The 12,408-nt window shown below is 39.6% G+C and overlaps 1 protein-coding gene across 1 annotated transcript; it reads right to left on the reverse strand.

Moving 5' to 3' along the window:
- Positions 1-323: 323 nt before the first annotated feature.
- Positions 324-4,430, reverse strand: LOC122765441 (endothelin receptor type B-like). The gene is made up of 8 exons (XM_044019691.1): positions 4,398-4,430; positions 3,775-4,215; positions 3,521-3,633; positions 3,144-3,348; positions 2,865-3,005; positions 2,630-2,763; positions 2,450-2,558; positions 324-1,634 (listed from the first exon to the last, which is right to left on the reverse strand). Exons 2-8 carry the CDS (start codon positions 4,201-4,203, stop codon positions 1,419-1,421), a joined length of 1,347 nt encoding a protein of 448 aa, XP_043875626.1. The 5' UTR covers positions 4,204-4,215; positions 4,398-4,430; the 3' UTR covers positions 324-1,418.
- Positions 4,431-12,408: the final 7,978 nt, after the last annotated feature.

Below are 12,408 nucleotides of genomic sequence, written 5' to 3' on the forward strand. Positions count from 1 at the left end.
CAAACCAAAACCCAACTGTAGTCATGTCATTTCATTTCTTGTTCATATATTGAGGAGTAAGGAATAAAAAAAAATAATAATAATTAAAAAAAAAGATGACAGCCTGCTGTTCTGATAAGCTGTGATGTGGTGTGGAACCAGTATTATCCCTATTTGATGTGCCAAAAGCTATTAGAGCAATACACATATTACACAATGCCAGCTGTATGAAGAAGTCATAATATAAAACAAAAACTTGGGTTTCTTTCAAATTAAAAGGTTTGACTGCATTTTTAATGTCAATTCATTGAAAAAAGTCAAAAAAAGAAAAGAAATGAGTGTAAATAGACAACGTCACTGTGTTTACGTGGTTAATTCTGAAAAGAAAATCAAAAGAAGAAAGTTTAATGTGAGGAATAAAAGAGCATATTTTAATTAGTTTCAAACAAAAGCACTGTCATATCTCTATTAAACTTCTGAGCGTCATAAACCCCTCAGGTATTCAGCTGCTTCTATTCAAATTAATTACTGAATCTGTGCAAACAGTTGAGAGTTGTGTTCCCTGCTTAGACAAGAGAAACTTTTAATAGGCATTCCAGCGCACAACATCAAGACAGTTTTGTCAACTGATGCAGCATTAGGTGGAAGAACAGCCCTCTATTTGTGCTTGCCTTGTCCTGTGACAAGAAGACCTATCAGGTGCTCATCTCTCTTCTCCTCCTCCTCCTCCTCCTCCCACCCGTCTCCTCATGACCTCATTCTGTCATCTTTGCTTTCCTTCTTCCCTTCTCTCAGGTCTTTTATAAAGTGTCTCCATGCATTACACATTTAACAATGCATTAAAAATAGGCCACCATCAATCAGTCATTCAGCGGCAGTGACAGAATCTACTTGTGATACCAATTTGACATGTTCCTCAAGGTTTAAGAATGAAAGAAATACAATTAACTCCCAAGCGGCAGCGCATGGGAAACATAAAAGACATGAAAACAATAGTAATACACCCTATATCCCATAAAAAACAACAACACGGTAATTGTGAATTCCCATTCGTTTCATTTCCTGTGGTACCGCGTCTTTCCAGAATCCAGGAATTGGAAGTAATATGCAGACAGCTGTGACAAGATATCTGTTGATGGGTGCCAGGTTAACACGGTGCCCGAAACAACGGTTTGAGAACTGTAATGCATGATACAGGTGTAGGTATGAGGTAAAATCTGATGTAATGGTTGAGAGTGACTCAAGCCCCACGGGAAAATAGTCTGACTTCAGGTTGCTCATGCCAAAGCAGATGTTCAGCTGAAGACATCAGTACAAGAGACAGCAATGCATACACATTATTATTCACAAGGTATTTATATATTATAAGGAGGGCACATTAATGTTGCAAAACCACCCACAGAACAGCTTTGGTGTGGTAACACAATCCACTGTACAGTTCATAATAAAATGATCACAGGACTCACAGTTCCACATGACTTTTGTGAGCACAGTAAGATGTTTTCCTGCTCAGGGAGAGGCGTGGAAGTGTCTTTGTGAGCTTTGATGTTGCCGTTTTGCTCTGAGCCTTGATCCTGCATTCTGGACTTGGAGACAGATTGCACGTCTTCATGGGTAAAATCTTGAGGAGGTAAACACAGTCTGCACAGGCAGACCTGAAGGAAATCACAGAACACAGAAAAGGAGAGAGACGAGCAGTCAGTGGACAAAACTCTTACCATCAGGGTCAGATGGAGAAAAAACAAGTTCTTAGAAAATCTATAATAGAAATGAAAGGCTGTTTTGCTTGTTATATATTAACAGTAATCCAACATAGAAAGCTTGAATTAGTTCAGAAAATTGGAAAAAATGTGTTTATACAGTAGTGTCCCTCTTTATTTAGTCATGTTCACATCTTTCTATGGTGTCGAGTCCTTCATTGAAATAGAAAAGATATTTTCAATTTAAAACCACATGTTTTACAGAAGTCAGACCTACAGAAAAAGGAAAAGAGCTCTGCACAAAAGCCTGATGTTAGGTAAAAAAAAACAAATCAATGTATGTGTTAGATATCTGCTTCTGAGCAAATAACACAATAAAGGCTTTTGAATGTCTCACCTTGAATATTACCTCAAACCTATGTTTTCTTCCTCATAACACATCCCTCTGATTCAGTGACAGACTGTCTGGTACATCGCAAAATGGGCGGGTGATTTTTTTTTTTTTTTTTTTTTTTTACCTCTTTCTCTCTTTCTTTCCTTCTTCCATTTTGTTCCAACAATGTTTTTCCAGACCATTTCGGCTCCCTACCCCCTCAGGTCATTACTTGCTCAAGTCTGGCCATTTACAGACATGACTCCATATGCCCCTGATGACGCAAACAATAGCTCATCCAGTGTGGATCAAACTGTTTTAACCCCCATCTGCTTTGTTGAAAATTGAACACAGCCATTCATGGGAAGGAAAAAGACGAGAATCACAGAAAGCTTACCTTAAAACATCTCTGGAAGCGTTTGCTGACTATGTACAAAGCAATAGGGTTGATGCACGAGTTGAGTGATGCCATATTAATGCCAAAGTAGTCCAGGACGAGGAAGGCACTAAAAGAAACAGGGTAAATGTTATCTGACTTGCGCAAAATGTCAGCAGAGGGCTGTAAAAAGCAACTCACCTCAATAGCTTACACCTATTTGGATCTTTTTCATCATATATGGTTGATTTCAAGATTCTGCTGAGGTATAAAGGCAACCAACAGAGTGCAAACACAATCACCAAGCAGAAAACAGTCTTCGCAACTTCTAGTCTCTAAAAAAAGGAAAAGAAAAAAAAAAGTAAGTTAAACATAAAAAGAGAATTAAGTTAGAAATATTGTGAAATGTATTTAAATGTGGAGAAGTGTTCACAACCTGCTTGGTGTGGTCACTCAATATATTCTTAGTGTTTCTCAGCATTTTCCAGGTCATGAGTGTGTAGAAGACGGCAGTCCAAGACAGTGGCATGCAAAAGTAAAATCCAAAGAGCCACCAGTCCTTCACTGACTTGTAAGTCTATGTATTAAAAACAACAGGAGTTGACGTATATGCATCAGAAATATGAGACACAGTTATATAAATACAACTGTATAAGACTACAATCAACTCAAGCATGTTTCATCCTGTTACACACTGGAGATACCAATTACATACCTGCATGAAGTGTGAGGTTTGCATTGGATGAAGCAGACATATTCTCAGCTGCTTGTCTTTATAGTTCATCATTATCGTGTCAAAGCCGACAAGTTCAGGCACGGCCAGCAGGATCGACACAACCCATATCAAAGTTATTTCCACTGCTGTCCAACCTGAAACCCCGATGACTTTGATTCGATTCCAGGAAACTACAGCTCGGTATCTGTTCAATCAATGGGAACATGTTTTTTTTTTTTTTTTTGTAATGTCTGTAACAATGACACATTTCAAGTGGTAATGCTCAACAAATCTGTGTCCACGATGAAAAACACAGATAGGAGCCCGCAAAACCCATTTTCTCGCAGGGCACAGGACAGCGCTGCTTATCTCCTTACCTGTCGACACTCAAAGCACACAGGCTCAACACAGTTATTCCAACAGAGGTTTTCTGTATGAAGGGCACAAGTTTGCACAGCATTAAACCAAACGGCCAATCTTCTGCCATAAGCTGGAACGAAAACAAGGGACACGTTCAGAGAGACAGAAAGTCACAATCAAAAGAAAACAACTATCTCACGATCAATCTTCAATGAAGATACACAGTGCGAAGAAAGGTGAACATATTGTTTGGTCGTTCTTAATTACTCACCCTATAAGCATTGATTGGAATGTCTATGATAATGTGGATTATGTCGCCAAGAGCAAGACTTGCAATGAGGATATTAGGTCCACTTCTCATGCTTTTGTTGACATATATGATTTTCAGCAAGGCTGCATTCCCCACTGTTCCGACGATAAACACGAGCAGAGAGACCACGGTGTTGATATATTTGAAGGTGTCTCTGATTCCGGCCGACTCCGAGCACATAGGAGGGTGCGATGCTTTTGGTCCTGCTAATTGCGGTGGATGGATTGAGCTGTTGGATTTCTGGTTTCCCCGCGTTAAAATACCGGGGGAGGCTGTTTCAGCGAGTTCATTTACTGGGAACGGTTCTGAATGCTGATCACTGGCCTCTGCTCTGATGAGAATATTTCCCAAACAAAGAGTGAGAGCCACGGTCCACATTGTTGATGACATCCTCAAAGGGCCCTGTAATGTTTTTGCCAGCACCAGATTGAAAATGAGAGTGAAAACAATTAGCGCAGCGCCTCAGCTCTAACACATTACAACAAAGCACTTCAGGTCAGGTAAATGATTGCCCTAATTTACTGATCAAAAGCCAACATAAAATATATAAACAGCACTAATACACAGTGAATATGCCAGCTTACCTTGTGATGCACACTCGACTCTGCATGAAATGGATCTCTATAATATCCACAAAACAAATTGCAAGTTAAAGGACCACTCTTGTTGTGCCTGCTATAAATGTGACAACGCAGCAGATGGAAATCAGGGTTTTATAGACTAGGGTCCTGCTGTCAGCATTAATCATCGATTTGTCAGTCGTGACTGTAATTACTTCCCTTGATGTATCACCCCAAATGAAAGGATGGCGTTGAAGGGTATTGTCTGTTATCACAAAGTGAGATCATTTTATCAGCTGGAGTAGGGGCGGTTACGTTACAGTTGCTCACTCCTTTTGTTTCCACAAAAACTTGGTAAGTTGGGCACAGAGGTTCAGCAGAAACCTTCAATGTAGTAAAAATGCAAAGTGAAGTGGAAGGGCTTTGTGCTTACAGTCAGACAACTTTCATCACATAATGATCAGTGAATGTAACAGGATTTGAAAAACTGTCTTCACAAACTGTGTGACATTTTGGATGCACATGAGCCTGATGCACTCCCACTGCAGGGGAACAACAACAAAAATGATACAAATGGAAGCGTGCATTATTCAGTGAGTGTCCTCCAGAGAGTTTGCTTTAGTTGTCATATCACGTTTTTAAAAACATGAGTCGGTCTGCATCCTACCAGAGAGATACTGCCTCTACATCTCCCCAGAGTCCTAAAGAAGGTGATTTCTACCCTCAAAAACTTGGCAACTTGAAAAGCCTGGAGTAACTCGAAACATGTGACGACTAAAAGAGCCCAGAGGAACCCAAGATACGTGACGACCAGAGATTTCCGGTTGTTAATATCACACCTGACAAGTGCTGCAGCTCTCTTTTGAACCCTCTGCTAGCAACCAATGACCTTGGAATACCGCGTGCAAGCATGTTTCTACAAGAACAACGGATTAGATGAAAACCTGTGACAGCTGTTCACAGGTTGGCTAAAAATTCCACATTAATATTAACTTTTCTTCTTTTCCGTATATGAGTCACTGGAAGAAGCAAGATGCTCAAGGACATCATCGAAATGGAAAGTGTGAAGAACTGACAGACTTTTAAATTAACACTTCACTGACCTACATTTTCGCAGTTTTATCTCCTGCTCTATTATTTGTGATTGTTACTTGAATTTTGCCCATATTTTAGTTCCATGCGCCAAAGATGTTTCATCATTGGCCATGTAATGACATCCAAGGACAATGAGAAAAAAAAGGCAAAAATGGGGTTGAATCATATTTTCATATATTGATATTGCAACAAATGACCATGTGTAGCTTTTTGGCTTAAAGGTACACATGTTGTTGATATTATTATTATTCTGCCTTGGTTTGGTCTTCATGAACAGAAACAATGTAACATTATTTGTATGCAGAACATGCTCTGCCAACCAGTACTATCAGACTTGCCTGAGGGGGCATTTGTGTTTATACACCAGCAGCGCAGGGGCGGGCGGGGACAAGAGGCATTTATCCCATCAAACTGCTGACTGACTGTGTGATTTGAACAGTAAAATTAACTTCTGAAACTTTTCATGGGCACTTATTTGTGTTTCCGGTCATACTCCAACCTTTTTGGAGCCACCTCACTTGTGTAACGTTAAATTTAAAGCACTTCCTGTGTGCAGCCAGTGAGGCAACACCAGATCTAAACCCTGCAATCCACCTTATTCCTATCCCCCTTGATACCTTGCGTTATGGTATATGCGAAACTTCCGGGTGTGTCCTGTCACTATGGTAACTGCGCATTAATCACAGTGGGAACATTAAACTGTTCAACTTCAAAAGAGATGATGTGATCATTCTGCTGTCTTCTTCTACACCAGAGGTGTCAAACTTGTGTCCCCCCCCACTTAACATCATGTAATAAACAGATTTATTTCACATCATAAATATCTTATTATTGTGAAGCAAAGCAAACACTTTTACTTTGAAATTCTTTGAAATGTCAATATGAATATCTTTACTGTATTGCGATATCATGATGGAATAGTATGTTATGATTTTAATACTTTAATGAACAGTTGTTTTTTTATGTCATCTCTTTTCTCAATTTTGCAGTGTTACAGTTAAAACACTAAAAGTGTCCATTTGTGTCCACTAACAAGATACAATCAGTAATTTGTTTTCAATTTAACTTATTTTAACATTAACATAACACTAAGAATTAAAATGTTGCTTTACTTCTATCACATTAGTATTTTCCTAACAATAATGTAAAGAAATAAATCCACTGTTGTATGGTTATTTTAAATGCTCTGTATTTATAGCACCTTTCTAGTCTTAGTTTTGCCATTCACACAATCACACCCATTCACTCACACTTTCATACAGCACAGCTAGGTCACACATCATTCATAGCCACTGATGCGCTGTTAGCACAGCCCAAGGACACATCAGTACATAGCCTAGCAGAGTCGGAAACTGAACTCACAACCCTTCAATTGAAACTCGACATTTCTAGTTTTTCTTGTGTATTGTGGGATGGAAGGACAACCTGAAGAAGTGGCCTCATTTAGCCACTCTATTAACTCCCTCACCACAGACGGTGAATCTATGAACAATCTGAAATGCACACAGGCATATCAGTATATTCACAGCAATAAGGTCAGTAGGGTTTTGTTGGACACAGTCTTATTTATTTAAAGGCATAGAGCCAAGTAAGAGTCTGGATTTTATTTTCAACATCAGGTGGAATACAAACTGCAGGATGTTCATGCATTACAGGAACAATGCAATCCTGCAGCCACACAGCTGCCACCGTACTGCTGCTTCTGCTGCAGAAGTTCTGTCCATAAAGATTTATACCACCAGGAATAAGGTGGATGCTGAGAGTCGCATGGACTTGCGTGAACTCATTTGACATTGGTGTGAAGCAAACGGACATTTATTTCGATTTAAAAGTTACGCACGACAGTTTTACAGAGTTGATTTTGTTGGTTATGCTTTCAGCAAGCAGCAGTTCGCGGAGTAAAAGTCTTACAGTGTTCTACTTACATGCGCTGCACCAAGCGGGAGATTGATCAGCAACTTCATGGTCGAGGGTTGACAGTGCAGTGTTGCTGTCAATGTCTCCTTCGCCAAAATATGTCAGATTTAAGTCTTTTAAGAAGTTCCTCTGTTGGCAAAAGGCCAAACAATCAATACAGCTTGAAGGTGAATAGAGTTGTTCTGGTAAAACTGTAATAGCTGTAATTTGTTCTCTCCTGTCTCTGTGTCCTGAGCAGTCTCACCAGAGTTCATGGGTGTGTGTGCACTGGATGGACAATGTGCAGTTTAAAAGTAAATTGAAGATCGCCAGTTGTTGTAGACAGAGGTGAGCGAGAGTCTGCTCATGGCAAAGAAAAAAAAATAAAATAAAATGGGTGAGTCTGTTGTGCAAAGTCATTTCAACTCAGGGCATACCTGAGCTGATAACTCCATAGTGTATAATTGCTAGATTTGTCTGCAAGGAACAGTGCTGTAGGGTTGTTAAAAAACCTTTTTAAGTATTAATTTCATTGTTTATACTTGAATCTATAGTGTACAAGTCATGGTTTGTTGTATTCCTGAGGATTATGATCAAACTTGTGTAGGTCTTCATCGTAACAGACCAGAGGCAAAACAAACTCGTTGTGATCAGAAAGGTTCCATGGACTTTGTGCAGTGTCTCTATATTATTGCCCATCGTCCCTGGAAATGATGATGGCTTTTTCCATTGTCTCGCAATAATAGCAGTGTGTGGAGGCTATAATATTAGAGGTGGAGAGGTGATTGTGAATCAGTTCTTAGCTGCAGTGCAGGTTCCAGAGGTTGAATCTAAACAGAATGTGCATCTCGCTCAGTAAAGCTATCGCCAGCAGCTATAATACGTCAGTCCTTCATACACCATGAACTACTGAAAAAAATGAAACTACCTTTGAGAGGGTGAGTGTAGCGTGTTAACCCCAACATGGGGGAAAAAAAGGAAATACATTTATTGATAGAAATGATTGTTCAGATACAGTGGTGGGGGTCATAGGAGAGGATTTCTGTGAGTAGAGAAATCTAATTGAAATGCTGCATTTATTTTTGATTATTCATTTATTTCCTTTCATGTGAGGAGGAGAAAAAGAGAGCGAGAACATCTCGGAGGAGGAAACAAGTTTGAACAGCCGTCTGAACATTATGAAAAAAAATGAATATGGACACTCATCGTAGGAGAAGGGAGAGCAAGCAAAGGAGAGGTAACGAGCAAGCTTCATCTTTACAGCCTGCTGCACATGGAACATATTCTGCTCTATTGCATTTATATTGACTGAACCACATTGCATGCCATTTTCTTTGTGTTTATTATAGAGGAAAATATGAAGTGGCATCTGAATTTGAATCTCCCGTATCATACATTAGAATTTATGTCCAGCCTTAGATGGAAAATACCAAGCAAAGACAACTTTAATGAAGACTTACATAATACGCAGCCCACAGGCCCTTGCCTAGGCAAATTAGTATAAATGATGAAGACACTAGGTATGCTGTCTGTCATTGTTATCATTGACACAATATCAATAAGTAGTTATCCTTTGTCTGCTCAAGCCACATTGAGATGAAATTTACACCCTGGCTCCAACATCAAAGAAGAGCAAAAAAAAATACCACTGCCATGTTTGCACTTTAAGAGGCCGCAGCTGAAGAACCTAAAGAATGTGTTCGTTCATACCAATATCATGTTTTTTTTCTTTGGCTGCAGCTAAAGCAGAATGGGTCTTTTTTATCATCAGTGTGTTTTGCAGTCATAAACAATCTGTTTTGTGCAATGGCAAGCGGGAAGTGACTGAGGACATGGACAAACGCGGGACATGTTTCTGACCTTGTCTCCAAATGGAATGTGTCATGTTTTTCATCCTTTTAAGCAGCGCACAGAGTTCAGGACTCAAAGTCAAGGGCGGGAGCAATTTACTAATGAGATTGCATGTATACACATTTGTTCACTTTAATTAAAGGTTTGCAGAGTGTTAATTATATTTAATAGGCAATGTTGTCCGTATGGTAGAGCAGCTATTATATTATCCTCTGCTGACTTCACTTATGTCATCTTTAAGGCCAAGGACACAGCATCAAGGCAATTTTTACAGCTAAGGCCATTCCACATGCCACCATCACAGTGAGCCGTTATTGTAACATATTAAACTAAGATCTTTCTATAACCTTTTTGGGGAGGCTTCTTGCCTTTAATGGATAGGACAGTGAAGTGTGAAACGGGGGATAGAGAGAAAGAGGGTAAGACACACAGCGAAGGACAAATCCAGCACCAGCTCCACTGAGCTACCCCCCATTTAGGCTTTCTACAGCAACCTTTGAGGGCCATATTAAGTTGCTGAACACATATCACACTAACCTTAATAATACCATGAATGGAGCGGTGAGCTTCTCTTTCACAGGATGTTTGATGTCAGGTGGTAATGATGAGTCTTGGGGAGATCCAAGAATCTGTGTGATGAAGACGTGCTCACAGCATCAGGCTATTCTACACAAAGAGGCAAAGTTTACTTCACGACTTCCTCTGCTCTGTTTTAGAGCAGAGGTGTCAAACTCAAATGAACTGGGGGCCAGTGTAGAGCGTGTCGTCCGGTCAAGAGGGGGAGTAGAAACTACTGTGGACAACAGTCATTTCTACACCAAACAATCTTTTATGTAACTACAAGCAAATATCTTGTTTTTATTGCTGGCAAATCTATTTTCTTTTGCGGGCCACGTTTTCATTATGACGTGACACTAAGTGGTGGGCCGCATGTAATCGGTTGCGGGGCCGCATGTGGCCCACGAGCCGCCAGTTTGACACATTAGATGCATACAGTAACAAGGATTTACATGCATATATATGTCACCTCTGCACACTGGTAGAGGACAAAAGACACTGGGTAAACACCGTGTGCTTCATTGGGGTGAAAGCATGTGCTTGGTGTTGATAGATGTAGTAGAAATAGTGCATGCATTGATTTAATGTGCTTCTCTTTGTCCTTTCCATACACATCATATAAGAGTATCTATGTCAAACTGTATGCAGCAAATGACAGCAGTCATTAATTTTGCACAGAAAATGTGCACAGCAAAGAGAATGGATTTATAAAAGGGAGATGTTATTTTTCTCTTTCTTGCGGCTCATTTGTCCAGAGAGCAATGACAAGGTAAGGCACTCACAGCATTCTGGAAAGATATTTCAAAATGAAGAGATCAGAGATTTACTCACTGCTTGGCCAGATGTACACAGGTCCACATGTCCTCTGCTGTGACAAGATTAAGTCACAAAACACCACCTTCACTTCATTTCCCAGACATAACAGTTGAGCAAAGGAAAGGAAATCAATGAATTAGTGGACTGAATTTCACAATTCTGTTTTAGCCTTATGTTATTGTATTTAAATCTCTTGAAAGTCCGCTGCTAACAGTCATTGGCTGTTATCAGAATGAGAGTATTAATGTGTAGGATTTGAACTCATTGCTGTGCTAATGCTGACATTTCAGTCAACATTAAAAAAATCTCTTCAATGCTGAAATACATTGCCATGAACAAATATGCAGAGAAATCCAGTAGGAGTTTTGTTTCATGTTCTCGCCTTTTCAATCAGAAAAAAGCACAAGTTGGTGTACATACATAATTTATACCATATAGGAAAACAAAAAGGTCAGCAGCAACTAGAAGCAGATGTTGAACTGCAAATACACGTCCTTCATCTCCATCTCAACCCACTTCTTGTCTCGCAGTAACATCGTGTCTCTGATAATAACCGCTCATCTGCCATCAAATCCTTTCACTGCACTTAATATTGCTAATAGTACAACACTTGGTGTGGGATCCAGTCAGTTTTGGGGTGTTTTACTAAAAGGTACAGTGTGTAAAATTTGCTCCATTTCTTGGTGAAGTTGAATATTGCAGCTGAATATCCCTTACTTCACTCTTCCCTTCCAAGTGTGTTAAAGCAGAGGTCACCAACCACCGGGCGACCGACCATAGGCCATTTGGTACCGGGCTCATCTCGGTCACATGATATTGGACGTCAAAAAATGAGCTTACAAGCTAGCAAATTAGTTAAAAAACAAACATATTTGGAGAGTTTCTTTGGAAAGGGAAAAGGCCCTAGGAGGAGATAAAGAAGAAGAGCTTTTGACTTCCAAGAAAAAGAAAGCTGCATTTAATAGACACTATCAGGATTCCTACTTAAAATACAGGTTAAATACAGGCGCTACAGACTAGCCTCATGAAACAAACTCTGGGCTCCCGCTAATTTAGCGGGGTGGTGAGTTGCATTTTTACACACTTTGTTTTTAGTTGTTTCTATACCAGTCCGTGAAAATAATGTTTTACATGAAACTGGTCCGTAGCGCATAATAAAGGTTTGGGGTCCGCTGCGTTAGAGAACCAGTGTAGACGTCAGTTAACATCAAAACATGTTTGATGTTTAGTTTGTCCACTGTACTGTAGGCTATTGCAGTATAAATATAGACGGTTCATTCTGGGGTTATGAAAAACAACAACTCATACAATCAGGTGATTTCACAGTAATTAAGTTATTAAGTATAATTATTTCTATCACTGGACCTTTAAACCCTTATTTCTAATTAATGTAACCCAGAGCAAAGCTTGGGTGGGCTACACGCGCACACACGCACACCAATTAGTGACAGTGAATTTGACCTCAGTATTTAATAGATATGTGGATATGGGTGTTATATATATAGATATAGATAGATACTTCTTTATTCCTGAAGCAAATGTTTTACCTTATTGTACTTTTCAGATTTTCCAATTGTGTGTTGTACAGTGTTTACAATGCTGCACCAGTGAACCCTAACTTTCCCGGAGGGAACTCCCCAAAGGGATTAATACATTTCCGATCTAATCTAATCTATAATAAACACTATAATGGATAAGAGCGGGATGACAAAAGCTTAAGAGCTGAAACGTATTTGTGGTGCACTGCACACTATATCAAAATTATTCACAAGAATGTTTGTGATAAATCAGGAAAGGGAGTGAAAGGAAAAGGTTGGAC

The sequence above is a fragment of the Solea senegalensis genome, linkage group LG2 (assembly GCF_019176455.1).
Source record: "Solea senegalensis isolate Sse05_10M linkage group LG2, IFAPA_SoseM_1, whole genome shotgun sequence".
In the NCBI taxonomy this organism is placed as follows: Eukaryota; Metazoa; Chordata; class Actinopteri; order Pleuronectiformes; family Soleidae; genus Solea; species Solea senegalensis.

Coding starts and splice junctions, on each gene's coding strand:
- LOC122765441 (XM_044019691.1), bottom strand. CDS start 4,203: ATGTCATCAACAATGTGGACCGTGGCTCTCACTCTTTGTTTGGGAAAT. Junction 3,006..3,143: donor AAACCTCACACTTCATGCAG/GTATGTAATTGG, acceptor TTTAATACATAG/ACTTACAAGTCAGTGAAGGA. Junction 2,764..2,864: donor TGAGTGACCACACCAAGCAG/GTTGTGAACACT, acceptor TCCTTTTTTTAG/AGACTAGAAGTTGCGAAGAC.